We start from the raw sequence: 27,832 nt of genomic DNA on the forward strand, positions 1-27,832 counted from the left end.
GTAAAGTCTGCCCTGGTCATGGTGTTGAATGTTCCAATGACACATTACATTTGTCATTCGGGTTCTATTGGACATGGAATAGCAACAGAAGCAACTCAAACAACAAGACATTTTACAAACTTTTGATCGCGAATTTGGAGATAGAAAGCGATAGCTACAACAAAGAAACAATGAAGTTCGTTGGCAAAGTTCCAAAAGCCTACAAATGTATTCGTCAAAGTTCCTGTCTCGGAGGAATTGATTCGGAATGTGCTGAAGGCTATGCTGGTCCACTGTGTGCCAATTGCCAATCTGGATTCTATAAACGAATCATCGCATGCCACAAGTGTCCTTCAAAGAAACTCATTGCCATTCAGTTTGGAGTACTGGCCTTCATACTGCTCGTTATTATCTTAATTATCCTTAGAAGCGAGAGGTCATCGAAGCCAGGGAGGCGGACAATAGCTGACATCTTTCTTGCTCACGTGAAGATTGTTATTGGATTTTATCAGGTTCTGGCAGGTTTACTTCAAGCGTTTTCTTATGTTAAATGGCCTTCTGAAGTTTCCATCCTTGAGAGTTACATCAGGTTTGCACAGTTAAACGTCTTGCAGATCGTTTCTCCAAGTTGTGTGGAAGAAAGCTTCGAAATGAGTGCTTATAGCCACTTTGTTTTCACAATGGCTGGAAATGTATTGATTGTGGTTGTTCCGATGTTTTGTTACCTTGCTAGGGTAACGTGGATGAAGATGCAAAGGAAACAAAGCGATGAAAGCACCCTTACCGATCTGAGAAAGCCTTATCTTAAAATTACCATGTTTCTGCTATTTGTGGCGTATCCATCAACGTGTGTCAACATTTTTAAAATTCTCCCTCTCTCTTGCCACGAGCTGTGCCCTTTTGATGGTGCAACCAATTGCCCATCCTTTCTGAGAGCTGACTATTCAATTCTGTGCTACACAGATACGCACAGGAAATACACATGGGCAGCATACGCCTCTTTAACATACGTCGTTGGGTTCCCAATTTTTCTGGCGTACATCGTGTGGAAAACTCATCGTCAATCTCAGAGATCCAACAAATTCTCCATATCAGATGAAAGAAACAACAGCGAAGCAATGGCTTTTGCCATTTTGTTTCTACACGAGAATTATTCACCGGGTTGTTGGTACTGGGAAAGTATGGAAATGGCTCGGAAAGTGATCTTGTCGGCTGGCGTCATTTTCGTAGGTTCGGAAAGCCGTACTCAAGTCGGTATCGCTGCCATGGTATCAGCTGGATTTGCAATGCTTCACGGGAGATTTCGACCAATAACTGACAGATTCGAGGATTATTTGCAAATGACTTCACTTTTGGCAACGTCATTCACCCTCGGAGTCGGCGTGCTCTTGAAGGTGCCTTCGGATGAAGCAACTGAAAGTCGTGACAGTGTGGGCCTTGGAATTTTGTTGTTGGTGACCAATGCATTGGTAATAAGTATTGTGTTAGGTAAGAAAATAAACAAAATTAACTAGCTTATCTATTTCAAAACAAACGATTAACCAGCGGGTAGTATTGTTGACGGGTTGCCTTACTTTATTTCAATTCAGATGTGTGAATTTGGCCAGGGAAAGAAAAGATTCTTGAAAAAGATCTTTCTTCCCTTGGCCTTTTTTTTAATGATGAAGAGCAATTCTATGTAAGAATGAAGCAAAGCGTGACCAGAGCATGTGCTAAGTGAAAAATTAGGTTTGGAGACAGCAAAGTAAAGCAAACGATGGGTGTTGCCGTGACAACAATAAGGTTGTAAACTTAAGAAAGGGCATTTTTGTACATCCCCCCTGAAGTATCTAACTGCATGTAAAATATGAAGAGGGGTGAAACATTTTCATTTCCCACTTTGCTTCATTCTAACAGAGAATTGCTCTTAATGAGAACTAATTGTAACATAATTGTTGCAATTGGCTTAGTTACAGTCAGTAACGTGAATAAGTAAAGTTAAAGTAATATTTTTTAACCTTAGAGGGTAATACTTGTCAGTTGCTGTTTTGTTCAATTAGTAACCTAAAGATGTATTTTAATACCAGCGTTGGAACAGTTACATTCTTATTTTTTTCAGTTCATAATTATTATTTATTTTTATTTTTCAGCTCGTTACCTAGTCGTCTTTTTTCAGCTTGCGATAAATTTTCGCAACAATCCTCGTTTCAGCTGGCGTTGCCTTTTTCTGTTGATGTCCACAGCACAGGAAGTGCAAGGAGACGCCAACGACGTTAATTTACAGAAAATGTCAACGCAAACAGTAGCAAGAGGATCGGATATCGAGTTGCACACTGCTGCCGCTGCAGTCAACGAGTGCTTCGATGTGGATTTTGAAATCAATTTTGATGATTCTTCAGCTCAGAAAATAGAAAGCTGTACAGCAAGCACGTGAAATAAATACACTATAAATAAAATGGATTTGTTTCCCTGAGCATTCAAACATTGGAAACAAATGCAAATATCAAGTTGAACATAACAAAGTTAAAAATCCTAACTAGCAGGAGGCGCACCAGCAAAGGGTCCGTTTCCGATTTCTGCTAACGGAATGCGTACTTGTAGTATTCGTAGCGACGGCGCTATTTTTCCCATTTCTATTCACAAAATTAATGATTTCATGTACTCATGTAAATCAAAATTTAGACTTCGTAAAGTAATTTCGTAGTAGCTGTAGGGGGGATTCGTATAGTACTCTGAAGCTAAATTAAAAAATGTTATGACGCACTTTTTGACAGGCCATACTAAAAGGTCACATTAATTTTCAAAATTCACTTTAATCGAAACAAACATTTTTTACACCCATTTTGTAGTAGCTGTATTGAGATTTTAAGATAAACTGAATGGATACGACCTAGATGGCTTTAGGGTAACGGTTAGATAAATGACCGAAGGTACTCAGTAAACTCAGAGTCACAGAACTTTAAAAAGTACTGAATGTGTACAGTTAGCATTTACAAAGATTAAGACTTATCTGTATCTAATGTATTTCTTTGAAAGTGAAGTTAGTCAAATAAAGGGCAGCGCAGTACACACAAGGGCACATATTTTACATTTGCGCAGAAAACCTAATTACTAACCTTTGCCATGCCGCCAAATTTCTCTCTAACTATTTGAGAAAAAAAAATACTTCTTATTTATGGAACATAATATATTTATGCTATTTCAGTCTGGGGAACAACCGAGAACTGTCTGAACCCACGGTTTTCGTTCCAGAAGTTGCTAAACAACATGACGTATTTGTACACGCAATTGCTTTCGGAATACTCTTGAGCGCTCACGCTGGTTTTTGATTGGATAAAATAATTCGGAAATTCTTGAACGTTTTAACGAAGATTTGCCAAAACCGTCACTTATTCCCCCGACTGATTTGCCTTAAAACATAACTGCAAAGTAATTACAGGGATGACTTTGTAGATATGAACTGCGTTTGTGCGTGTGAACTCTAACAATGCGAACTGTCAATAATTAATGTAACTTCCCTGGGTAGCTTCTATACGTTGGTTATATATGCACTTGTTGAAAGGCAACGGATGTTGTCTTTGTCTGTATTCATGTGACAAACACACAGTTCTTCATGAGCTCAATTGTGCCATGAAAATATAAAAAAAAAATGAACTTCATTGAGGTTTTAATTATAACGGTGTTCGTCACGTAGCACTTCACAGACCAACATAAGCAGCAGATGAAATGTGGAAGATAGAGCAACCGTGTTTGACACTTCTTCTTAAAATTATATTCGTTGCTGTTTTTTCATCGCAGGACGGACTGACAGGTAAATTTGGCATTCAACATATGTAGTTTTACCTAAATAGCGAACTTAGGTGAATTTTCGACTAACATTCAAAGGTTTGTAAAAGATATAAAAAGAACGGTCGTAAGACACAATTATTTTTTATTAGGATTGCATTTTCCAAACTTGACCAAACGTATTTTTATTATGTTCGTTTATTTTGATTTTTGTGGGGCAAAGGTCCGGGTTACTGCCCAGTTTAATCGTAGAATATTTTGGAGTATTCCTGCAGACTTTCCCTTACGAGGATATATTCGTTTCCAATAAAAAAAAAATAAAAAAAAATAAGAATAAAATAAATAAATAAATGAGATTGATGGTGGCATCTTCCACACTGATTCAGATCGAATTAAAATTTGGTATTGTTGGTTTTTTGTGGAGGGAAGAAAACCGGAGAATCCAGAAAAAAACCCTTGGAGCAAGGACAAGAACCAACAACAAAGAATGGGTTTCAATTAAATTACACAATTTTATATAGCAAAAATTTAGATTTGACTATATAGTAAATATCACAGCGTGGTTTTTAACAAATTAATTTTCACTTTAACATTTAATAAACCCACGACGAAGCAAGCATTTCTGAATTAGTTTTTTTAATTGCTTTACAGAATACTTGGGTCGCTGAAGGCCCAAACCAAATTCTCGTTCGCAGATAAAAAAAAAAATACTGATATACGCTTTTCTCTTTACGTACTCTGTAGAACGCCAAGTTATCACAAAAAAGGTTGATTAAATTGAACTACTTTTTCTGGAGGTGAAACCAAATTCGGTTTACTTTGAAATTATATTTTACCCATGACAGAATTGACGACAATTCAATGGTTTGTAAGAACCAGGGGGGAGGGAGTAGAAACAACATACTTCAATATAATTTAAATTCGATTTTCGTATGTCCAGTGTGCTTCAAATACACAGTTGGTGTTTTGTCGAATACAATGCACAACAAAAGGCAGGAAGCTACAAGTCACGAAGGCAGCACTCCCTCGCATGAAAGTTCTAAATACAATTTTGCTTTTAATTAAAAAAAAACTGGGCGAAAGTGATAGTTTTTACACTTTGCGTGATGTTTATCTAAAAAACAAATTGAAAAATCGACTGCTCCGATCAAATGAATATTTTAATTTACGATCAATATGTGGAGAAAACTTTAATCAACATCGATGTTTTTTTTGTTTCATTTTGTATTATATATTTACCATTTGAGAAACCTCTTCCTGCTTAGCATAATTGAACTTAGCAAGCTAGCAGCTGAACGTTTTCGTATGAAGTACAAGCGGATAAAAACTTGACAGTAACTTTACGTTTCTATTGTGTTTATTTTGAAAATATCAGTCGTGCTTGGATAAGAAGACTTTTGCAATTAACTTCAAGTTTCTTGAGAAACTCTATAATAATCATCTTTTATTAGGAAGCCTTCATTCACTATACAGTGGTTTTCAGAAAGGTCCTAACTAAGATTAAAATACTTAATAAGACTATATACAATAAAACGAAAAATACCTAAGGGAAATGTTTTGGCTTGAAAAGAGAATAGGAATAGAATTTGAACAAGAAGGAAAACGTTATCATTGAGCCTGCTGTTGAACTTTCACGAGTGACGAGGCTTTAAATGAACTGTCTAGATTTTATTTGTACGTGTCAAAAATGCCGTCTCATCTTGATCCTTCAGTTGTAGATAAAAGGTAATTTGAAATAAGGTTGACATGGGAATTTTGTGAAACCTTCCTTGACATTTCAGTGTAATCCTCCAGAGTATAAAATAATAAAAATGGGACACCATACTCACAAAATAGATATCAGCGGATAAGGGAAACTCATAATTCCTTGAAAATAAGCTACAAAATCGACGAAATTTTAATTATGGTAATATATGGGACAGTGTAAATATGCTTGACAGTTTTATTTGTATTATATGTAATAATTTGTAACCGTCGTGTCCATCGTGCGATTGGGTCAAGATCAAAGTTAGCCTACACATGCCTTTTTAAAGTACTTTTAAACGCGTAAAAGCGTTGAACAGTAGCTCCCACGAAAGTACGTAGTTCAGTTCTCTTGCTGATCCTGGGTAAGACCTCCGCGAAAGCTAAAGTTTTGGTCAATTCACCTTTAGAATCTATTATCCTCAATATGTTCATAATTTGAACCGTTATGATCTGTCTGTCTTATTTATCCTATCATGCGGCGTCGAGTTTTTGCAAGATTTCACGGCCCGAGAACACAAACAGTAGATTCGCTACAGGTTAATTTAGGTTTGTAACTTTGTTGAAACAGGTAGTAGAATTTGTTGGTTAGGGAAGGATAAAAGTTTATGACCTGGCTTGACGAGCGAACTAGTGTCCCAACCCAAATATTAATAATATTGCGAACAACTCTTCTACACTTACCAATTATTAGACATTTATACAGGAAAAGCGAATAAACATAGGCAATCTGAAAAAAAATGATGGTACGACCAAACTTGCTGGGAGCACGTTTTCTGCCATAAATATGGAGCTAATCAAATCTAATACAAAATCACAGTCAATCTTTTCTACTATCCTAAACATTTGACTATCAGGAACAGGCTTAACAGCAAAATAAAGTATTATTCCTCAATACTTAACAGCTTTCTAAAGATAAAATTTTATGGCTGTGGCGTCATATGACGTCATTAGACCCACAATCTTGGATATCACTTCTTTGCTTTTTGTCGTCGTCGTTGTCGTAGTCGTAGTCGTCGACGTTTTTGTTGTTGTTACAACACGAGGGTACCCGAAATTTTTAAAATCATTTTTGAGAAACCCTTTCTAAATAATATTAATATCGTGATTAAACGCCCCACAAGCTTCTAGCTTTAAACCCAACCGTGTCTAAATAATGGTAATTTATTTATTATGTTATATTTCACTCCTTCCGTTACGGTTTTGTTTGATTTGCAGTAGATATCGTGTGTCAAGTATGTTCCTGTATTGAAACATGGGCAGGTGAATTTGTGAATTGCACTAACAGAAACCTTTCGACTGTACCACAAGGTTTTCCACACACCTCCGATAGATTGTGAGTATTAAGTATATGGGGTAGGCATTATACGTACAAAGAAAGGAAATAAAGAACTTTAAGAACTCGAGAAAAAAGAAAGAAACGTGAATGCACCGTTGATTGTCATTTATATCGTAACTGTATATTACCCAATAGGCTTATTTCAATGTCCAAGAGCAAATATTGAAAATCTTTGTTTATGTTATCAATTTGCGGTAGCTTGTCCAATTAACTGCAAAGATTTCAATTATGTCATGTCTCTATGTTTATTGTAGAAAACAGATGAGAGGATAGGAAAAAAAGGCCTAATTGGTCATAGAAATACAAGTACAAGCTTGCGCAGAGAAATATTCCACTTGACTCACAAAATATTACTTTTACCTTGCAGGTATTTAGACAAGAACAGCCTGACCAGAATTTCCGGAGGCGACTTTTGGACCTTGAAAAATTTAACTAGCATGTAAGATTCATTTTAGATTTAGAACTTGCTTTCCTTTTATTTCTAAAATAAAAGCAGGTCAGAATTGTTGCATTGGATAGGACTTAATTATTTGGCTCGTTTCAGCCTTTTTGTTTCGCTATACATCGAAACCAATTTCGCTATCTTGCGATCTGCATTTTAAGTTTTCTCCTGTTAGTATCAATATCATAATAATTTCAGTTTTCTGTAGTTTAACTCTGAACTTTACATATACAATCAACTAATTAAAAGGCACAGCAATTGCGCGGCTGTTTTTAATTACCTGTGCAGCTTTGTGTTTGTAGTAACTTAATAAATACAGGGACCGCGCAGGAAGAATTTGAGTGGGAGGAGGGGGGGGGGGGGGTGGACTCAAAGTCGAACACTGAAGTGAGTAAACGTAGGGGGAGGGGGTCGGTGGGGCTACGGGGGCATGCTTCCCCTGGATAATTTGGACTTCAAATTCACTTACATTCCGGAAAATGCATTTGAAATTTAAAATTTAAACGTTCAGCGCTTAAAAGATTTTGGTAGAAGTATTGCTTGAAATGAGAAAAAAAACGTTGGGATAAAAAGACGTTGCTCCACAAAACGTTCGACAAAACTACTTACTGACCCTGACTGCTCATGAACCTTTCTCACTATGTTCCCGAGTATAAAAACAGTTTGAATGCAGGGGACCACGCAACGAAGAAAAAAACCGCTTGGCTTGTCTGCTGCCGGATCTCTTGTTCAAGAAATGCTCGTACCAGACGTCAGTCTAAGTGTTCATAAAACCCCGAGATTGATTGCAAGGCTGGTACAACGGCAGGAGGGCAAAATTTATTCTTGCCCTCCTCGATGTACCAGCCTTGCAATCAATCTGGGTTCCCGAGTGTGGTGAAGTACCCGCAAATGAGATGTTACCAGAAGGAATGGAAACAAGAAAGCTTAAGGGAATGTCACTTAAAGTAACAAAATCATTTACCTTTAGAATGGGCTTGAAAACAAACCGTATCGCCTTATAAACTTAACCCAATTGGTGGGATCGAAACTGGCCAACGATGAAAGAGGCCTATTTCATGAGAAGTCCCCTTAAAAACTAAGTTTTTAATAAAGGGCATGATGCTGCAGTAGTCTAACCATTTTCCAATAAAAAACCAAACTGAAAACCTTGAAGACAACTGTCCGCATTTATTTGTTTCTTTTTATGTATCTACGTTGAAGGCGAGTTTATTTTGGCTATAGCAACTGCTGTTACTTTCGTCCTTTACAAACGAAATCAATAATATGGCTTTCGGAAACGAAAAATGTTCAGTCATTTAATTTTTATTTTTTATTCCTTATATTTTTTTTCGTTGTTACTGTAAAAAAAAGTGGGGGGGGGGGGGGGGAGGGGCTTAAGCCCCTCTAGCCCCTCCTTCTGAGCGGTCCCTAAAATATACTGACGTTCTTTACTGTTCGCACTCGTGTATTTTTTTTTTAACTATGCTTATATATTGATTTAGGATGTGTTATCGCATTTGGCACATCACGAAAGTTCATTCGTTCTCCCTCCTGCCAATCTCTTCCTGTTTCGTTGTTTGTTATTGTTTAAAGTATTATGAATTCGTCCCATTGAAGAGTTGTGAAATTGTTTTTTTTATGTCGAAAAATAAACAAACAACAACAACAACAACAACAAAACAACCGAGGAATAGATATCTTACCGTTATTGACCATAAATAATGTTTGCAAGGGCAATATGATTGTTTGATTTCGCTGTTTATTGCACTTTGGTTTAGGTTTGGTAATTTAAACTGTGTAGCTGTTCAGTTGAAACATGAATGAAAGTCGCTGCTATATTTTGATAGGAAATTGGCCGAAAACAAGATAAGGTACTTAGAGTCAGGAAGTTTCGAACATCTTAGTTCACTGGAATTTCTGTAAGTATTTAAATCTGCTTTTCTTTATTTATATGTTTGTCGACATGGAAAATGCTATATGTTATTGCTAAGATCTGCTAAATCTTGGATAATTGTTGTGATTTAAGGCTCACATGTGCTTATGTTGTTGTTCGTTGGTTGTTATTTACCAAGTATGGGTTGAATACGATTGTTAAATTGGTTAATCATGCCACAAATTGTTTTTATTATCTCTGTCTTTCAGTGATTTGGGTTACAACCAGATTCGCTACCTTAAACCAACGAACTTTCAAGATCTCGCCAAACTGCGAACACTGTACGTACTGTATGAAAGATTTATTCGATTCTTACTTTCTCAGTTTTTTAATAACAGCTTATAAAATAACATCTTTTCATGTCTAATTTATTTCTGAAACGTCTTCCAATTTGCAGACATCTGGAGTACAACAACATAACTTCCATTTCTGACAGTTGTTTCAAAACATTAATTGGTCTAAAGAATTTGTAAGTACTTCCAGTCACCTCAAATATTATACTGTTTCGAGATAGATTTTTTTCTTGTTCTTCACTCGTCTAATGTTACTAATTAAAACCTATTTAATTTATTGACAAAAGTAATTGAATCAGCCAACCACTTGACATTTTGTAGAGATCTTAAAGGAAACCGCTTGAAGAACATTTCCAGTGAAACATTTAGAGGATTGAAAAAGCTAAGATACTTGTAAGTACCTTCTAACATTAACTTTGAGTGCTGTATTTTTTCGTAGATTACACACGAAAAACAAATATAAAAAAATCAACGTAGATCGATAAGGATCCTTTGCTACTTATGTGTTTGGCAATGTATGATGCAAAATGTACTGCAATGCCAAGTCAACCTTCATTTAATTTTCAATGTTGTATCGTATGGTTTCATGCATGATTTCTATCGACGATATTTCACACGCATTACAAAATTACCAGTTAATTTACTTCCGTTCATCTGTTTTTCTTTCATTTCTTTAGATATCTTGAAGATAACAACATCAGGTTTGTTGAGCCAGGAGTATTTCAAGACCTTGGATCATTGACAGCCCTGTAAGTGCTCAATGACAATTACAAGCATATTTTTTCAATTCCTTTAAATGTTTTGTTATGGCAAACGTCGATTTACTCTTTCCTGCTCCGCACAAAGAATGCCAATAACAGGCATATGGGTTGAAATATCTCAATTGAAAGAAAACAAAATTGACTTTTTAGAAAAAAATATCTCATCGTGATATCTCGTATATTCTTCGGGTGTTTTTAATAAAACAATTATTCCACTCGCGCTTGTTGGATATGAGATCGTTTTAGCCAAATCAGCGCTAGGCACCTCGATGGCTATTTACCCTTCATATCCAACGCGCGCTCGTGGAAATTTTTTAATTATTAAAAACTAGCAATGGTATATTGGAATTCCTGGGTTTTGATTTGTTAACAGGCAATGGTATATGAGCTCATATACCATTCACCACAATTTATGGTAGCTGATTCGCGTCAACAAAAACATCTGGGGAGCTCAAATATTGCAATATTTTGGGTGTTTTTAATAAAACAATTATTCCACTCGCGCTTGTAGGATATGAGATCGTTATAGAAATCTCGGCGCTACGCGCCTCGTTGGCTATCTACCATCTCATGTCCAACGCGCGCTCGTGGAATAATTGTCAAATATTTTAGTGAAAAACTGTCAATTAGCATTAATTTGAAACGCCGGCTACGTTGTTGTTCATGGATGTTGAAAAGACAAATGTTCCTTATTATATCAGCCAACGTTTCTAAAAATCTGGATGAAAAAGAACGAATTTAGAAAAAGATTTTTATACAAACATGTTTGCACATTTCTCCATGAAAACAAAACATCACTTCGGCTCGGGTTCGTATCAAGTGTACCTCTTTTTGATGGACTTAAATTCCTCAAAAAGAAGCTTTTTCCTGCAATTATCAAGCTGTGTACTTCCATGTATGAAATAGAAGTTATATTTTATGAAAAATGCCATAATACAGAAATAACAACGAAACCTAAAGTGCAAATCTTGAAATTTCTAGAACACGTTCCCGAGTAGATTCTAAGCTCTAATTGTTGTGCTGCAGTTTCAAATCGCTTTCTTCGTCGCTTGAAAAACCAGCAGGCACTTCTTTACATCTGACGTCATGTTACTGGATCTTTTTTCTCGATCGACACATTCGGTTTGCATTCGCTTAGATGCGGACCCCAAATCGTCATGTAGGCCATATTCAAGTATTTTAGCCCAATATCGCTTAGTGATTTGGTAAATAGATCAGCTTCCTGTCCTCCCCATTTTGAAGAAAATCGGAACTAACACATTTTTTTTTTTTAATTTTTCTGATGGCAGATACCTTGAGCGCAATAACATTTCAGAGCTTGTAAACGGTACATTTCGTGGATTAAAGGCTTTAACTAAGTTGCAAGTAGTTTATTATGAAATACATTTATATTTATATCATAAAAGAAAAGAACAATTCCTGATCAAAGGCATACCGGTACATTATATTGGTAATGTATGATGCAAAATATACTGCAATGCCAAGTCAACCTTCATTGAATTTTCAATGTTCTTCTATCGTATGGTTTCATGCATGTTTTCTATCTACGATATTTCACACGCATTACAAAATTACCAGTTAATTCACTTCCGTTCATCTGTTTTTCTTTCATTTCTTTAGATATCTTAAAGATAACAACATCAGGTTTGTTGAACCAGGAGTATTTCAAGACCTTGGATCATTGACAGCCCTGTAAGTGCTCAATGACAATTACAAGCATATTTTTTTCAATTTCTTTAAGTGTTTTGTTGTGGCAAACGTCGATTTACTCTTTTCTGTTCCGCACAAAGAATGCCAATATCTCGACAGATTTTAACAGGAATATGGGTTGAAATATCTCAATTGAAAGAAAACAAAATTGACCTTTTAAAAAAAATATCTCATCGTGTTATCTCGTATATTCTTCGGGTGTTTTCAATAAAAACAATTATTCCACTTGCGCTTGTTGGATATGAGTTCGTTTTAGCCAGCAAGGCGCTAGGCGCCTCGTTGGCTATCTACCATCTCATATCCAACGCGCGCGCGTGGAATATTTTTAATTATTAAATTTTCAGCCACGGATATTGCATTTCTAGCATTCTGATTGGTTCACTCAATCCCGGTTGTCAGCTCGTATACCTTAGTTTGACCTTATTTGGAAAATGATTGCGTTACTGTTGCCAAACTAAAATTTTTCTGCGGGAAGCGACAGTTCCATCAAAATGGTTTTGAACAGCAAATTTGGCGAGCTTTATGAACAAGAAATAATTAGCGGTGCCTACAAAAACCAAAGAAATGCCATAGTAAATTAAACTACGCAAAACAAAAGAATAGATGTGAAAAGTGTAATTAATAATACTTTTAAACTGAACGCACAGCAAGAGCGAGTGAATAAAGTAGAAAAGCAGCAAATAATTTACGAAAGAACGGCAAACTGACACAGTTTCATTCAGTGTACGTCATAAAACTAGGCTCAGCACTTCAGTAAAGTTTGTTACCTTTCAATCTTGGTTTTGTCCATTCATACTTTAATAGACCTGTTCTTTGAGCTCAATTTCGCTTCAAATAATATAGCAGTCTTGATGACAGCCGTGGAGCCGTAAAGAAGTACAATGTAAACACTTGCTTCGTTCGACTTGCACAAGACTTGTAGTTTCCAGAAAAGGTTTTGCTTCGGATCTTCTCGTAAATCTTAACTGTTGTCACAATTTCCATGATATTTAGACTACTTTAGAGGGGATTGTTTGAGGAAAATCTTCTGAAGAAAACTCTCTTGCTCGCTTTCCTCGTATGTTTCATTCAACTCAAGAAGTGAACACCGCGCCAGAAATTTTCGCGCCTCCTCATACTATCACTTCGTTTACATCAAAATGAAATGTCCATTCGATTTTAACTTGAGAAGAATTTAATAAAACAATTATTCCATTCGCCCTTGTTGGATACGAGTCGTTATAGCCAACTCGGCGCTTCGCGCCTCGTTGGCTATTTACTACCTCGTATCCAACGCGGACTCATGGAATAATTGTTAAATATTTTAGTGAAAAATTGTTAATTAGCATAAATTTGAAACGCCGTCTACATTGTTGTTCATGATTTTTGAAAAGACAAATGTTCCTTATTATATTAGCCACCGTTCCTAAAAATCTGAATGAAAAACATCGAATCTAGAAAAAGATTTTTATACAACCATGTTTACACATTTCTCCATGTATGTAGGGTATGTATGTATGTATGTATGTATGTATGTATGTATGTATGTATGTATGTATGTATGTATGTATGTATGTATGTATGTATGTATGTATGTATGTATGTATGTATGTATGTATGTATGTATGTATGTATGTATGTATGTATGTATGTATGTATGTATGTAACTATGTATGTATGTATGTATGTATGTATGTATGAAAACATAACATCACTTCGGCGCATTTAGTTTAAGTTTCCCTCTTTTTGATGGACTTAAATTGCTCAAAAAGAGTGTTATCGAGCAGTGCCTTCCATGTATGAATTCAAAGTTATATTTTATGAAAAAAAGGCAGTATACAGAGGTAAAAACGAAACCTGAAGTGCAAATCTTGAGATTTCTAGAACACGTTCCCGAGAAGATTCTAAGCTCTAATTGTTGAGCTGCAGTTTTAAATCGCTTTCTTCGTCGCTTGAAAAACCAGCAGGCACTTCTTTACATCTGAAGTCATGTAAGGAACCTTTTCTTGATCGACACATTCGGTTTGCATTCGCTTAGATGCGGATCCCAAATCGTCATGTATTCAAGTGTTTTAGCACAAAAGTGCTCCGTGATTGGGTAAATAGATCAGCTTCCTGCCCTCCCCATTTTGAGGAAATCGGAACTAAAGCTAACGCAATTTTTTAAATTTTTCTTATGGCAGACACCTTGAGCGCAATAATATTTCAGAGCTTGCCAACGGTACATTTCGTGGATTGAATGCTTTAACTAAATTGTAAGTAGTTTAATATGAAATACATTTATCTTTATATCATTAACGTAAAGAATGATTCCTTTTTAAATGTATACCGGTACGTGTATAGTTCTGGAAAGAAAATAAAAAGTGAAGGTAGGTAGGAGTACTACTGAGCATGGTACAATTTAACTAAAATTATATGATACAATAACTGCAAATTTCCACAAGTTGTAATAACAGAATAGTTGGGCATGCATAACAAGTTATCATCGTTCTAAAGAGATCCCTGAAATAAAAAGCGAATATTTTGATGCGTAAATTTCGTTCCACATTACAAAATGTTAGGCGAGTATCTTGTGGCAATCCGCATGTTGGAAACACAAGATAAGAAACACGGTTTGCGGTGTGTAAATGCTTAATTGTCATTTATTGTAATACATTTATCGCCTTAGATACCTGACTGACAACAGAATTCGACATATAGCTCCTTGGGCGTTTATGGATGTCAAGACACTCAATTCACTGTAAGTGTTTTATCAGACATGAACTTGAACTAACCTTAAAATAAAGGTTGGTCAACTGATTGTAACTCAACCCGTTAGTGTTTGAACTAGCAGCAGTTTTTCGTCAATGTCATTAACACCAGGATAAGTGCTGGTCACAAACAAAAAATGTTTTATGGTCACAAAGAAATGTTCTGTTGCTTATAAAAAGATTTTTATTTTCCTCCTACCGCACTACAGAACAACTTTAACTACTGTAAACTTTCTTGAGCAAAAAACTAACGTTTTTTTAAAACTGCTTTTTTGGTAGGTTCTTGGATGGAAATAACATCAGTGAAATAAACAATTACACACTTGAAGGACTTCAATACAAAACGATGGAAATGTAAGTAAATGAACAAACTAGTTATGTGTGGTTAAGCAAGCATAGGTTTTCTTCTTATATTGTAGCTAATAATCTCTTAACATTGACACTACAGATCACTGGAAAATAACTGTATCAAGACTTTGGCACCAGGTACATTTGACATTTTCGGAAAATCAAGGCTATTCAGATACTTGTAAGTGTTTCAATTGATTTGTACTCTTACTAACAGTTATTTGATAGGCCATGTCAAGTAATTAAAACAATTCATTATTCAATTTCTCGCATTTGACAGACTTCATTTTTCGTTTTTTTGTTCTGTTATTTTTACGCAGATCGATAGCTGGAAATAAACTCGAGACCCTCGAGAACAAAACATTCAGTGGTCTAAGATATCTAATTGATCTGTAAGTAGTGCTTACACGTACGTGTCTGTCACTGTTCAGTTTTCAAGCTTCCTATGTGACACTGCAAGGGCTTTTTTTCAAGGTGGCAAAACTGGTTTAAAGGGATATGTGCAAGCTATTACGTGGTCCATTCAATTCTATTGTTTAACCCTCGGACGTACAAGCAAACTCATACACCCACCACCGTACAAGGAGGGGGTGGGGGGTGGATGGAACCCCTCCCCAGAGTTTTCGTCGTGTAATTCCGATGACATCTTCCGTGAAATTTGTACGCATAATAGCCTGCACATGCATGAGTGCATAAACTTTACTTTAGCTCGATTATTCTGCGATAACTGCAATACATAATATGTAATAATAAAGCGAAATAGTTTCTTTATGCAATGGAGTCAGAATAAACAAAAAGAAATGGAAAGAGAAATAACATCTCTATTGCCACGTTTTCGCGAATGAACGGTCACAATGCAGCGCGCGCGCTCCGAGGGCTAATTTTGATCGATTGTGATTACTGTAGTGTATTACTGGGTTATGCAAAAAGCTATAAACCGAAGTGAGTGAGTGAGTGAGTCAACCAGAAAGCTTAAATGAAATGACCGAGTTGGAATATTTATTAAAAAGTAACATTTAATAATACATTTTAAAACTATGTTGCTATATTAGCATGTTTATGAAATACCTTCTCGACGTTGCATGTTTCGTTGTATCTGCAGCCACCTGGAAAATAACAACATCCAGGTCATCGACGTCACTGCGTTCTATAGAATGACCAGTATCATCACTATGTAAGCTGTACTTACATTTACATTTTTCATCTTATTAACAAGGTAACAAGGTAATTTTAACAATTTTCCATCCGATTTGGGTGTTACCGGCCACCTTTAAATTATAACAAATTAAATAAATAGCTCTGAACCTCCTCAGAAGAATTTGGAAAAGATTGCGAGAAAGCCCCCTTTTCATGTCGTGTAACATGACGTAGTCATGGTTACACACGGACGATGCGTCACTCACTCAGTAAATATTTGACCTATTTGTTAGCTTATTTGAAGAAAAGGCTGTAATGTATGATATATGTGTAATAAGAAAGTATGCAAAATCGCAAGCGGAGGAGAGGGGGCAGAGACTGGCATCTGCTATAAATACATTATATTTTACATGTAACGTACATTACAGAAAATTGAATGGGAATCGACTAAGAAACATCACCAACGGGACATTCTACTACAGGAGAACACTTAGAACACTGTAAGTAGTGATAATATTTTGAAAGCTTAAAGATGATTTCCAGTCCGTACTGCGCAGACTCGGGGTTTGTTTACGTTTTTGTTTTGAATTCGTTGAAACGTTACACTTCGGTGACAGCATACATGACGTTTTTTAGTCCGCCATTACAGTTCGTTTCGTTCAAGAAGTTCCGATGAGCTAAAACGTCGGTTTGAAATAGCGTCAAGGTTCTTCTACTCGTTAACGTTATTATTTGTTCTGCAAGGATATCTGGCGTTAATAATGAAGAAAAGGTAAGTTTCTCGCGGAATTTTTAGTTTTGCTTGTAAACATTCCCTTCGTGTGGGCTCACATAAACATTGCAGCCGAGATTGCGCAGTACGGACTGGAATTCATCTTTAAAGTACCACTTAAAAACCGTAGCTCAAACCATCTCGTGCTAACCAGAAAATACAATACAATACGATCCGATTCGATCCGATCCAACGCAATGCAATACGACACTACATCACATCACATCAAATCACATCGCTAGACATCGTATAGCATCGCATCGTATCACATCGTATCACATCACATCACACCACGCCACATCACACCACACCACATCACGCTACATCACACTTAACCACATCACACCACACCAGATCACATCACTTCGCATCACATCACATCACGTCACATCACACCACCCCACACCACTACACATTACACTATACCACACCACATCACGTCCCGTCACGTCACACTACACCAAACCATACACATCACACCATACCACACCACACCACACCACACCACATCATATCACACTACACCAACTCACAACACAGCACACCATATCACATCACATCACATTGCACCATACCATACCACACACCACACCACAACACATTACACCACACTATATCATAAAACAATTTTTTAAAAAATTTTCCAGTTTTATAAAGTTTACTTAAAATACAGTTGACTGCCTGTAATTCAGACCACAAAGGAAAATTAAAAAAAGCTCTGAGATATTGTGACAAACTATTTATTCAGTTGTTTGGTTACATTAGCAATACGAAAATATTATCGTCCTGAAACTTTTTTTTGTCAGTCAAGGTCACTTTTTTATCAAATTGATAATCAATACAATTAATAGCGAATTACCCTATATACACTTAATTTAATGAAATTTAGTTACCACATTTCTGTTAAAGGATCTTATCTGATAACAACATATCAAGTCTTCCAGACGGGGTTTTTGCCAGACTGAAATCTTTACGAACCTTGTGAGTACAAAATAAACTTGTTTTTATTTATTTTGGTCTAGGCTATAATAAGACAACGAAAAAAAGTATTATCCCAATCGACCTACATCATTTGCAGTTTATCCAAATCAACTCAACTTTTATTTGTTTTTTAAAATAAAAATTATAAAAGTACTTGCCCCCGCTACTAGTTACAAAACTTATTGAGAAGGGGGCAAGAGTTAAAATAAAAGCCAAGGTTTACACGCAATTGTAAAATAAGAAGAAAAGAAGGAAGATGAAAACATATATAATTAATTAATTAATTAATTAATTAATTAGTGGAAAAAGTAAAGTAAGATTATTAAATGCGTATACACACGAAAATTTAGAAGGCAATAACTAAAAACTAGCTATAGATAATAAACACTATGTTAATTAGGGAGAAATGTTGACATGAGAAATGCTGTATCAGCTATTGTTCAAGATTATTCTGATTGACAAGTGTGATGGGAAGTACTGGAACCGAATGGAAAAATGAATTAGATAACTGAACAAGATAGTTGTTAGTACTAGTAAGTAAGTAACTAAACTTTTTGAATTAAGCCAGTGTAACAAAAACAAAACGATTTAGGATAGAATCAGAAAGCGAATGAGACAATGAATACTGAAAACGGCGTATTTTAATTAGTACATATTCCTTGTTTGTTACAGAAATCTTACCAATAACCCTTTGCAGTACATCCATACCGGGCATTTTAGAGGCTTATCTCGCCTTCAAAATCTGTAAGTTTGAAAGTTTGTTTTATTATTCAATCATAGCAATGCTTGACTGATTTTGTTATCCTCAATTTACTTTCTCACTTTTTCTGTCTCAGGCAAATGGAATTTTGTGGAATTAAGCAGATTGGACCAAAGTCATTTGCCTCATCGAAGGCACTCGACACATTGTAAGATAGCAATTCTAATATAAGATATGTCAAGTTATTTTAAGTCATTTTGCTAATGTAGAATTTTTTTCAAATTTTCCGCTAAAGCCTAAAAGCTAGAAAACTGCAAAGAAGTTATTACAACCCATAACTAAATAAGGATGGCCGCGACTGAGGAAAATCAGGCAGATTGCGAACGACAGTTCTAAAAGACTTGGCCAATTTTTCAAATTAATCTCTGTTTGCATCCTGCTGCGGGAAAATATCGAAGTGACTCATCCTCGGAGACCCAGGGGCAGTTAGTGGGGCGAGGGAAACGCGAAAATGCAGGTAGAAAATAGCGCGAAACTGCGAGGGAAAAAATCAGCATATAAAAGTTGTATTGACTAAAAGTGCCCCTGGGGAAAGACTCTTACCAGACCAGTTCAAAAAGCTCTCTGAATACTGCCTCGTGATTGGGCAGAAAAATCGTTTGTATTCCCTTTGTATTATTCTGCCCAATCGGCGACCAGCCTAACTACAGTCCTTTTGGTGTGTTCTCACACGAAATATGGAGGCAGTATTCAGAGAGCTTTTTGAACTGGTCTGGTAAGACTCTTTCCCCAGGGGCACTTTCAGTCAATACAACTTTTTATGCTGATTTTTTCCCTCGCAGTTTCGCGCTATTTTCTACCCACATTTTCGCGTTTCCCTCGCCCCAATTACTGCCCCTGGGTCTCCGAGGATAGAAGTGACTCTGAAACCAGGCTACGTACTTGATTGTCCTAAAATGAGATTTTTACTTCACTTCAAAAGTTTCATACAATTAATTGGCTAATTGGGGTTAAGCTCATGAACAAAACAAAACATCCTGTGGCCAATATGGCTTAATTATCTTGATAATGGTCTTCTATTGCTTGTCATCTTGGCCTAGCCCTAAATGTTTTTATCTTTTTTCTGGTTTTAGATAACACTAATTTTACTCTTATATTTCTCCACGGCAACACGCAATAAAATATCAAAAGTAATTGTTTCTGTTGTTTTGAGCTCTAGCAAAAGTGAAAGTCATTAAGCGGAAGGTCAGTAAACCATAAAACGGCATATTTTATTTAGCTCAATTGATATTGTCAAATTCTTTCTTATATGCACTTTCGCTTTTGTTTTCTTCAGAAACTTGGCAAGAAACTCCCTAACAAGAATCAACACTACCCTTTTAAGAGATCTTCGCTATTTGTACAACTTGTAAGTTAATGCAATGAGTAGTAACAATTTTCTTTTGGCTCTATACCATAGGCGGCGGAGCAGGGGGGTGGGGCAGGGGGCTGTAATCCACCAAAACGAAAATTTGGGGATGCATCCCTCCCCCCCCAAGTTATACGATCCCAATTGTACACGCACATGATAATTTTTTTAGGAATTATGTGCTCATGTTTTGCATCGGGGAAACATTCAATGTGGTTTGACATATCATGTACATTGATATTTCAACTTTTTTTTACTAGTAATCGAATGGTACTCAAGTAAAATTAAGGGAATATTTAACAATTATTAGCCGAACGCAAAGTGAACATTGGTGAAAATATTTGCCGAGACAGAGTAGTGGAAAATATTCATCATTAGTATAATTTACAGATTTGAAAATAAGAATGGGAAATTGTGATTGGTCCAGAAGCTTTTGCACATGACGATATATTCATCGCTCTAGCCGGTAAATATGCTATGGCTTGGCTACTAAGCCATGCCATTTCCATCTATCAAGTAACTCTTCGCTCGAGATCATCAACAAAATCTTCCTCGGCGATTAATTTTAGAGGAATAACAAAAAACACAAATATAAAAAAAAACAGAAAAAAAAACAACCAACCCTTAAAGATTCTAAAAAAAAAAAAAAAAAAAAGAGAAAAAAAAAAAGAAAAAAAAAAAAAAAAAAAAAAAAAAGACAGTTATATGATGTCTTTGTTTAATCGTTGTTTACTTTGAGCAATTGTGCTAATCCTATTGAAATAAGTAGCTCCGGTCTGCAGGAAAACTAAATACCATGTTTGGTCAATCTATCTGTCACAGTCTCTTATGGCCGCGGGCGATCTACAAAACCACCGTGCTTAGGATCAATTTTTATGCCTTGAGTACAATTTTTTGAGAAGATTTTCGGTGCAAAAACCATGGTCGACAAGTTTCAAAATTCCCAATGTTTTGAATATCCCGTACTTGGGGTGATAAACCGGGCTTCTCGACCAATCAGAATGTCCAATTTCTATATTTACATCTAGAAATTATACTTTATTAAAAATATCACAAATTTACCAAAGTTCCCTGAGCAGCTTAGCGATGAAAGGAATTTGTTTGTTCTTTAAACACGATTTTACCAGTAAGGTCATAAATCTTTAGACGCTTTCTTAGCGGAACGCACTTTCAAAAATGAGCTAATGTGTAAAGCATTTTTATTCACCATTAACAGTAATCGTAACTATTCTTTTGTCAGGTACTTACAAAATAATGAGATTCAAGTCATAGAGAACAACTCATTCGCGAGTAACAACTACATTACACACCTGTAAGTAATAAAATGGTACATGAAACATTTACAAGTGCAATACCACCACTACCACTACCACTACCACTACCACTTCCACTACCACTACCACTACCACTACCACTACCACTACCACTACCACTACCACTACCACTACCACTACCACTACCACTACCACTACCACTACCACTACCACTACCACTACCACTACCACTACCACTACCACTACCACTACCACTACGACTACGACTACGACTACGACTACGACTACGACTACGACTACGACTACGACTACGACTACCACTACCACTACCACTACCACTGCCACTACCACTGCCACTGCCACTACCACTGCCACTACCACTACCACTACCACTACCACTACCACTACCACTACCACTACCACTACCACTACCACTACCACTACCACTACCACTACCACTACCACTACCACTACCACTACCACTACCACTACCACTACCACTGCCACTGCCATTGCCACTGTCACTGCCACTGCCACTGCCACTACCACTACCCGACAAGGCCACTTCCACTCCCACTCCAACTACCACTACCACTAGCACTAGCACTACCACTACCACTACCCGACAAGGCCACTGCCACTGCCACTGCCACTGCTAGTACTTCTACTGCTACGACTAAGGCCTCTCTGATATAATGACTGAAATATATGATTCATATATGAACTGCGGATCTATGAACGTGAGAAATGATAGTCTCAGTCGCCTAAAAAAATTAGGCTCTCTTTGGAGACCTGATTTTTTTCTTTTTCAGGCTTCTTTATTCCATTCTAATGAAATCACTGCGACGTTTATTTTTGCCGGCTATCATGCTAAATAACCACAAGATATTTTAATTTAAGGGAAAACTACACCATTTGATAGAGGTCTCTAATACAATGAGATATTTAACAAAATTTCATTTAATTAGAGAGCTACGTATATTGACAGTTCTCCAAAGTTAAGACAATAATTATTACATTTTGTTACCTTAACATTTTTCTCTTTAAATCCAGATTTCTTCATGGAAACAAACTGTCCAAAATTCCTATTGGTGTCCTTGATCCTCTGTGGCGATGCAATTTTTTGTAAGTGAGAAATGTAATACACATTTAAATGGAACAAACAAAATGATAAAGATTATTAGTTGAAAGGTTGGAATGATTTTTTCCTGTGTATCTGTTTATTGTTTATTAGAGCACTCAGCAACAACAACATCACGGAGATAGAACCGGAAGCATTTCATGGATTAAAGAAAATTCACACTATGTAATTTTTTTCTTTTGTATCATACACACGTCCACTTTCTTTTCATATTAAATAATTTAGGAGGTTATAGTATTATGTCTGGTGACTTCAGCCAGAAGATACGCGATCAAAATTTTTTTGTTCTGTGGAAGAGATAAGATGTTAGATGGTATGAAAAATGTTGACTTACCAACCTTAGTATCATTAAATTTTTTTCTTTAAGTTTTTTACAATACAATCGCCTGGAGCTAATAAAGAAAGAAGATTTTGCACATCTACGGGACTTGGAAAAACTGTGAGTATATCGTCGGTAGATGTATAATTTTAGGCAGCTCCTAAGTTGGTTTCTGCATGAACGTATGTCATATATGCCACAGTAGCAATACTGCACATTAAAACTTGTTCTATCGTTTCAGGTACCTGTTTGATAACAAGATATCTTCAATTGAGATTGGGTCGTTTCCACACCAGCATCTTGCACAACTGTTCGTAGAGTTTTTCTTGCCAAGTCTTAATGTTGTTGTTGGAATTCTTAAATTCATCCCTCCATCCCTCCTCCTTCTCCTCCCTGCCTCCCTCGCTCTCTCTCTCTTTTTCCCTGCCACCCGAACACCCACCCTCCCCCCTCCATCCATCAATCCATCCATCCATCCATCCATTCTCTCATCCATCCATCCATCCATCCATCCATCCATCCATCCATCCATCCATCCATCCATCCATCCATCCATCCATCCATCCATCCATCCATCCATCCATCCATCCATCCATCCATCCATCCATCCATCCATCCATCCATCCATCCATCCATCCGTCCATCCATCCGTCCGTCCGTCCGTCCGTCCGTCCGTCCGTCCGTCCATCCATTCAAAGTGCTTTAACCTGACGTTGACTTTTATCTGTTTATTTAAACATTCATATTTAATCTAATTGCAGGCTTTTGTACAAAAACGCCGCTCTATCGTCAATTAATATCATGGGAGATTCAAAAGGAATCCATAAGCCAAACGTAACGGTTTATATGTGAGTACACATGTGCGTCTCTGACATTAGTACTGATAGAACCACAATGTGAACAGCTGAAAAACGTTTTTTTTTTCTTTCTAACCCGTAAAGGACGATATTAATAACATCTCGTATGCATTCTTTATATAAATATAATTATTAACACGATTTTCCAAACTGAGATCTGAAAATGCTAAAGCTTGCTAGAGATGTTACTAAATAAAAGGAAAATCCTGAAGTAAAGGTCCAAAAACGCAGATAATAAGGGGAAGGAAAGTGATGGAGCCAATCCAAAAAAAAAATACTCGTAAGCATGTCAAGCGGTATTGTATGTTTTCCTTCTGAGTAACCGTTAAACTTTAGCCTGTGATACTACAGTCATGTCATCATTGCTTCCCCAGTGAGCGAAACATTATACATTACATTTACTTGTGCTTAATATCTTCGAAGGTATCCGGAGAATCTCCCATCAATTGCGGTTGATAATAGTAGATATGCAAAGGTACTTCACAGAAACGGTTTCCAGTGCGAATGTCAATTCAAGTGCAATTGTAAAATGTGTCCAAGGGGGACGTACTCAAGGGGAGATGGTGTATCGATAGGATGTTTAGTATGTCCAGCAGGTAAAGTATTAAAAACTTGACATTGTTAAATAGTGGTTTGTTACAGTATAATCAAATGTTTTATTCTTATTTGTTTTCATTTAGAAAATGCAAGCAATCATGTACTTTGCATTTTTGACTAATTGATGAAATGAAGTTTAATTATTGCAATTGCTGTGTTTTTTAACTTCTGGGCTTAGCTGCGAAAAAAGACGCATAACAGTGCTTTACGATGTTATCCGTTCAAAAATAACCTCCTTTTCGGACCTTAACGTTTGTTTCTTGTATTAACGGCATTCGTAGCTTGCCGTGACTCCAACCACTAATACATCTCTTACCTTATCCATCTGGCCTTTTTCAGGTGGCTTTTATCAAGATTCAGTTGCGGCAGTTGGTGTTACTGCGGAGGGACACGGATGCCAGCATTGCCCCAATGGGACGTTTGTACATCCAAACAACGCACCGGGAAAAGCATCATGGGAATGCAAAGCGTGTCCAGAAGGTCAGCATTAGAAAATCAGTTGGATATTATAAGCCATTTTACGAAGAAAAATATCGAATATCATTAAGTCGCTAGTAAGTTTAGGCATTTTTTTGCATTTCCAGCGGTGAACGATGGCAATGATGTCAACATTATCCTTGAGCCTCAACCACCAGTTTTAAATCAGCCAACAGAACAATTGCCTAGCTAAAGAAAATACCATTAAGTGCACTAACAAGTATTTTATTTTTAATTGAAAGAAGGTATGCAATGTTACTTAGAATTCCCACAAAGAAAAATTCTTTTTGTCGATTAACACATTCTCTTTAAGCCAAGATCACTTTAGCTTATTGATATCTTATTCCTACCGTTAGGATACTGTTCTTTTTTTTCCTTTTTATTTTACCCCCCATAACTCTCGTATACATTTTCCTATTTCAGGCACCAATACAACAACGTTGGCCGGATTCAGGGCATGCAGCTGTTTAAGGAACCATTTCCGCTTGGATCGGTTTGGTCCGTGTACAGTCTGCCCTGGTCATGGTGTTGAATGTTCTAAAGACACACTTCATTTGTCACGCGGGTTTTACTGGTCATGGATGGGCAACGAAAGTAAGTCAGACAACAAAAAAGCTTACAAACTCTTAATAAAGAATTTGGCGATAGAAAGCGATAGCTACAACAAAGAAACAATGAAGTTCGTTGGCAAAGTTCCAAAAGCCTACAAATGTGTTCGTCAAAGTTCCTGTCTCGGAGGAATTGACTCGGAATGTGCCGAAGGCTATGCTGGTCCACTGTGTGCCAATTGCCAATCAGGGTTCTATAAACGGATGATAGCGTGCCACAAGTGCCCTTCAAAGAAGCTCATTGCCATACAGTTTGGAGTACTGGCCTTGACAATCCTTTTAATCATCTTAGTTATCCTAAAGAGTGACAGGTCATCGAAGCCAGGGAGGCGGACAGTAGCTGACATCTTTCTTGCTCACGTGAAGATTGTTATTGGATTTTATCAGGTTCTGGCAGGTTTACTTCAAGCGTTTTCTTATGTTAAATGGCCTTCGGAAGTTTCCATCCTTGAGAGTTACATCAGATTTGTCCAGCTTAACGTCTTGCAGATCGTTTCTCCAAGTTGTGTAGAAGAAAGCTTCAAAGTGACTGCTTATGGCAACTTCCTTTTCACGATGGCCGGAAATGTGCTGATTGTCGCTGTTCCAATGCTCTGGTATCTTGCTAGGGTAACTTTGATGAAGATACAACGAAAAGAACATGACAAAAGAAAAATTACCAATTTTAGAAAGCCTTGTCTTAAAATTACCATGTTTCTTCTATTTGTCGCGTATCCATCAACGTGTGTCAACATTTTTAACATTCTCCCTCTTTCTTGTCACGAACTGTGTCCTTTTGATGGTGCATCTAATTGCCCATCCTTCCTGAGAGCTGACTATTCAATTTTGTGTGACACAGCTACGCACAGGAAATACTCATGGGCAGCATATGCTTCTTTAACATACGTCGTTGGGTTCCCTATTTTCCTGGCGTACATCGTGTGGAAAACTCATCGTCAATCCCAGAGATCCAACAAATTCTCCATATCAGATGAAAGAAACAACATGGAAGCAATGGCTTTTGCCATTTTGTTTCTTCACGAGAACTATTCACCAAGTTGTTGGTACTGGGAAAGTATGGAAATGGCTCGGAAAGTGATCTTGTCAGCTGGCGTCATTTTCGTAGGTGCCGAAAGCCGCACGCAAATCGGTATCGCTGCCATGGTATCTGCTGGATTTGCAATGCTTCACGGGAGATTTCGACCAATAACTGACAGGTTCGAGGATTATTTGCAAATGACTTCTCTTTTGGCGACATCATTCAACCTTGGTATAGGCGTGCTCCTTAAGGTGCCTTCAGATGAATCAACTGGAAGTGTCAACAAAAGCCATGATAACGTAGGCCTTGGAATTTTGTTACTGGTGACAAACGCACTGGTTATTACTGTTGTGTTGGGTAAGATAATTTAAAAAATTATATCTCATAAAACATAATATAATTTCAAAAATGAATAAACTTAACGAATGTTGTATTGTTGAGAGGTCACATATAACAATCTAAGTACGTCCTACCTAAAACGTCTACATCAGGCAGTTGAAAGACAATTCAGCAGTTTAAAAAGATGATTAAATTGTTGTTTGTGTCGCTTTCTTTTCCTGTTCATGTTCATTTGAAATTCTAAAATGTAGTTGCATATGGTGTTCCCTTTACAGCACGTTATCTGGTGGTCTTTTCCCGTCTTGCTGTGGATTTTCGTAACAATCCTCGTTTCAGCTGGAGCTGCTTGTTTCTGTTGATGACCACAGCACAGGAAGTGCAAGGAGAAGCCAATGATGATAATTTACAAAGAGCTTCAACGCAAACTGTCGTAGTAGGATCTGGCAACGAGATGCCCTCTGCTGCTGCTGTTTTCGATGAGTGCTTTGATGTCAGTTTTGAAAGCAATATTGATGAACAAATGCGTCCTTCTGTGAAGAGAATGGAAAGCCTCACAGTAAACACGTGAAAAAGAGTCTATTGGTCCCCTTTAGATCTGTTACTAACGCCGTTAAACTGGAATTCCAAGGGGTAGCGACTTAAACTAGTCGGAAGTTCAGTCCCATAATCCCAATTTAAGTTGCGTTGCTAGCAGAATGCAAAACTCTTAAAAATCGTACGATTCTACGATTCCTTGGCAGATTTATGTTGGAATTTCAATTAGAATTGGCAAACCTCTTATGGTTTCTGAAGCAGACGCGAGCAAATATTTGAGAAAAATAGCAATTAGTTGCTCTAGTGATATGTCAGTTGTGTCAGTATGTAAGAGATGTTGGAATCACCGAGTAGAAACCTTTTCTCATGTTTCTTCACTTGAGGCTTGTGTTCAAACTTTTACACATTCGCAATGCAAAAAACGCAGACGCGAGCAAGAGAAAAAGAATAGGCCAGGAAGCAGGCAGAGAAGAGATGGAAACACCGAGAGAAACCCTCTCATGTTCCAGGAGCCACTTGAGGCTTGTTTTCAAACATTTACACATTCGCAATGCAAAACATTCTTTCCACATTACCTAACTTTCCCTATATTTCCTATACTGAGATTAGCCTGCGTTGCAGTGCTTGCTTTCCTTTCCTCCTGTTT

At 37.0% G+C, this 27,832-nt stretch overlaps 3 protein-coding genes across 6 annotated transcripts in view; 2 read left to right on the forward strand and 1 right to left on the reverse strand.

Moving 5' to 3' along the window:
* Positions 1 to 3,115, forward strand: part of LOC144649737 (uncharacterized) — a 32,960-nt gene extending 29,845 nt beyond the window's left edge. For both annotated transcript variants that reach the window (XM_078509307.1, XM_078509308.1), the window contains 2 exons: positions 1 to 1,467; positions 2,109 to 3,115. The exon at positions 1 to 1,467 is cut by the window's left edge and continues 81 nt beyond it. In XM_078509307.1, coding sequence (XP_078365433.1) covers positions 1 to 1,467; positions 2,109 to 2,392 — 1,751 coding nt within the window. In that variant the 3' untranslated portion in view covers positions 2,393 to 3,115. The remainder of the gene's footprint in view (positions 1,468 to 2,108) is intronic.
* LOC144649741 (allene oxide synthase-lipoxygenase protein-like) overlaps positions 1 to 27,832 on the reverse strand; it is a 178,064-nt gene that overhangs the window by 71,520 nt on the left and 78,712 nt on the right. The gene's annotated exons all lie outside the window — the stretch shown is intronic.
* Positions 3,571 to 27,563, forward strand: LOC144649736 (uncharacterized). 3 transcript variants are annotated; one of them, XM_078509304.1, is made up of 29 exons: positions 3,571 to 3,769; positions 6,706 to 6,823; positions 7,194 to 7,265; positions 9,098 to 9,169; positions 9,393 to 9,464; positions 9,581 to 9,652; positions 9,798 to 9,869; positions 10,154 to 10,225; positions 14,110 to 14,181; positions 14,595 to 14,666; positions 14,956 to 15,030; positions 15,125 to 15,205; positions 15,345 to 15,416; positions 16,127 to 16,198; positions 16,590 to 16,661; positions 17,843 to 17,914; positions 18,587 to 18,658; positions 18,751 to 18,822; positions 19,951 to 20,022; positions 21,263 to 21,334; positions 22,350 to 22,421; positions 22,531 to 22,602; positions 22,805 to 22,876; positions 22,998 to 23,066; positions 23,518 to 23,604; positions 24,037 to 24,209; positions 24,550 to 24,690; positions 25,111 to 26,670; positions 26,928 to 27,563. In XM_078509304.1, exons 1-29 carry the CDS (start codon positions 3,685 to 3,687, stop codon positions 27,218 to 27,220), a joined length of 4,050 nt encoding a protein of 1,349 aa, XP_078365430.1. In that variant the 5' UTR covers positions 3,571 to 3,684; the 3' UTR covers positions 27,221 to 27,563. The 3 variants fall into 3 exon arrangements, with proteins under 3 accessions (XP_078365430.1, XP_078365431.1, XP_078365432.1); XM_078509305.1 differs by lacking the exon at positions 9,581 to 9,652 and having other exon boundaries at positions 3,572 to 3,769; XM_078509306.1 differs by lacking the exons at positions 9,393 to 9,464; positions 9,581 to 9,652 and having other exon boundaries at positions 3,572 to 3,769.

The sequence above is a fragment of the Oculina patagonica genome, chromosome 4 (genome assembly GCF_052425735.1).
Source record: "Oculina patagonica isolate OP01 chromosome 4, crgOcupat, whole genome shotgun sequence".
NCBI lineage: Eukaryota > Metazoa > Cnidaria > Anthozoa > Scleractinia > Oculinidae > Oculina > Oculina patagonica.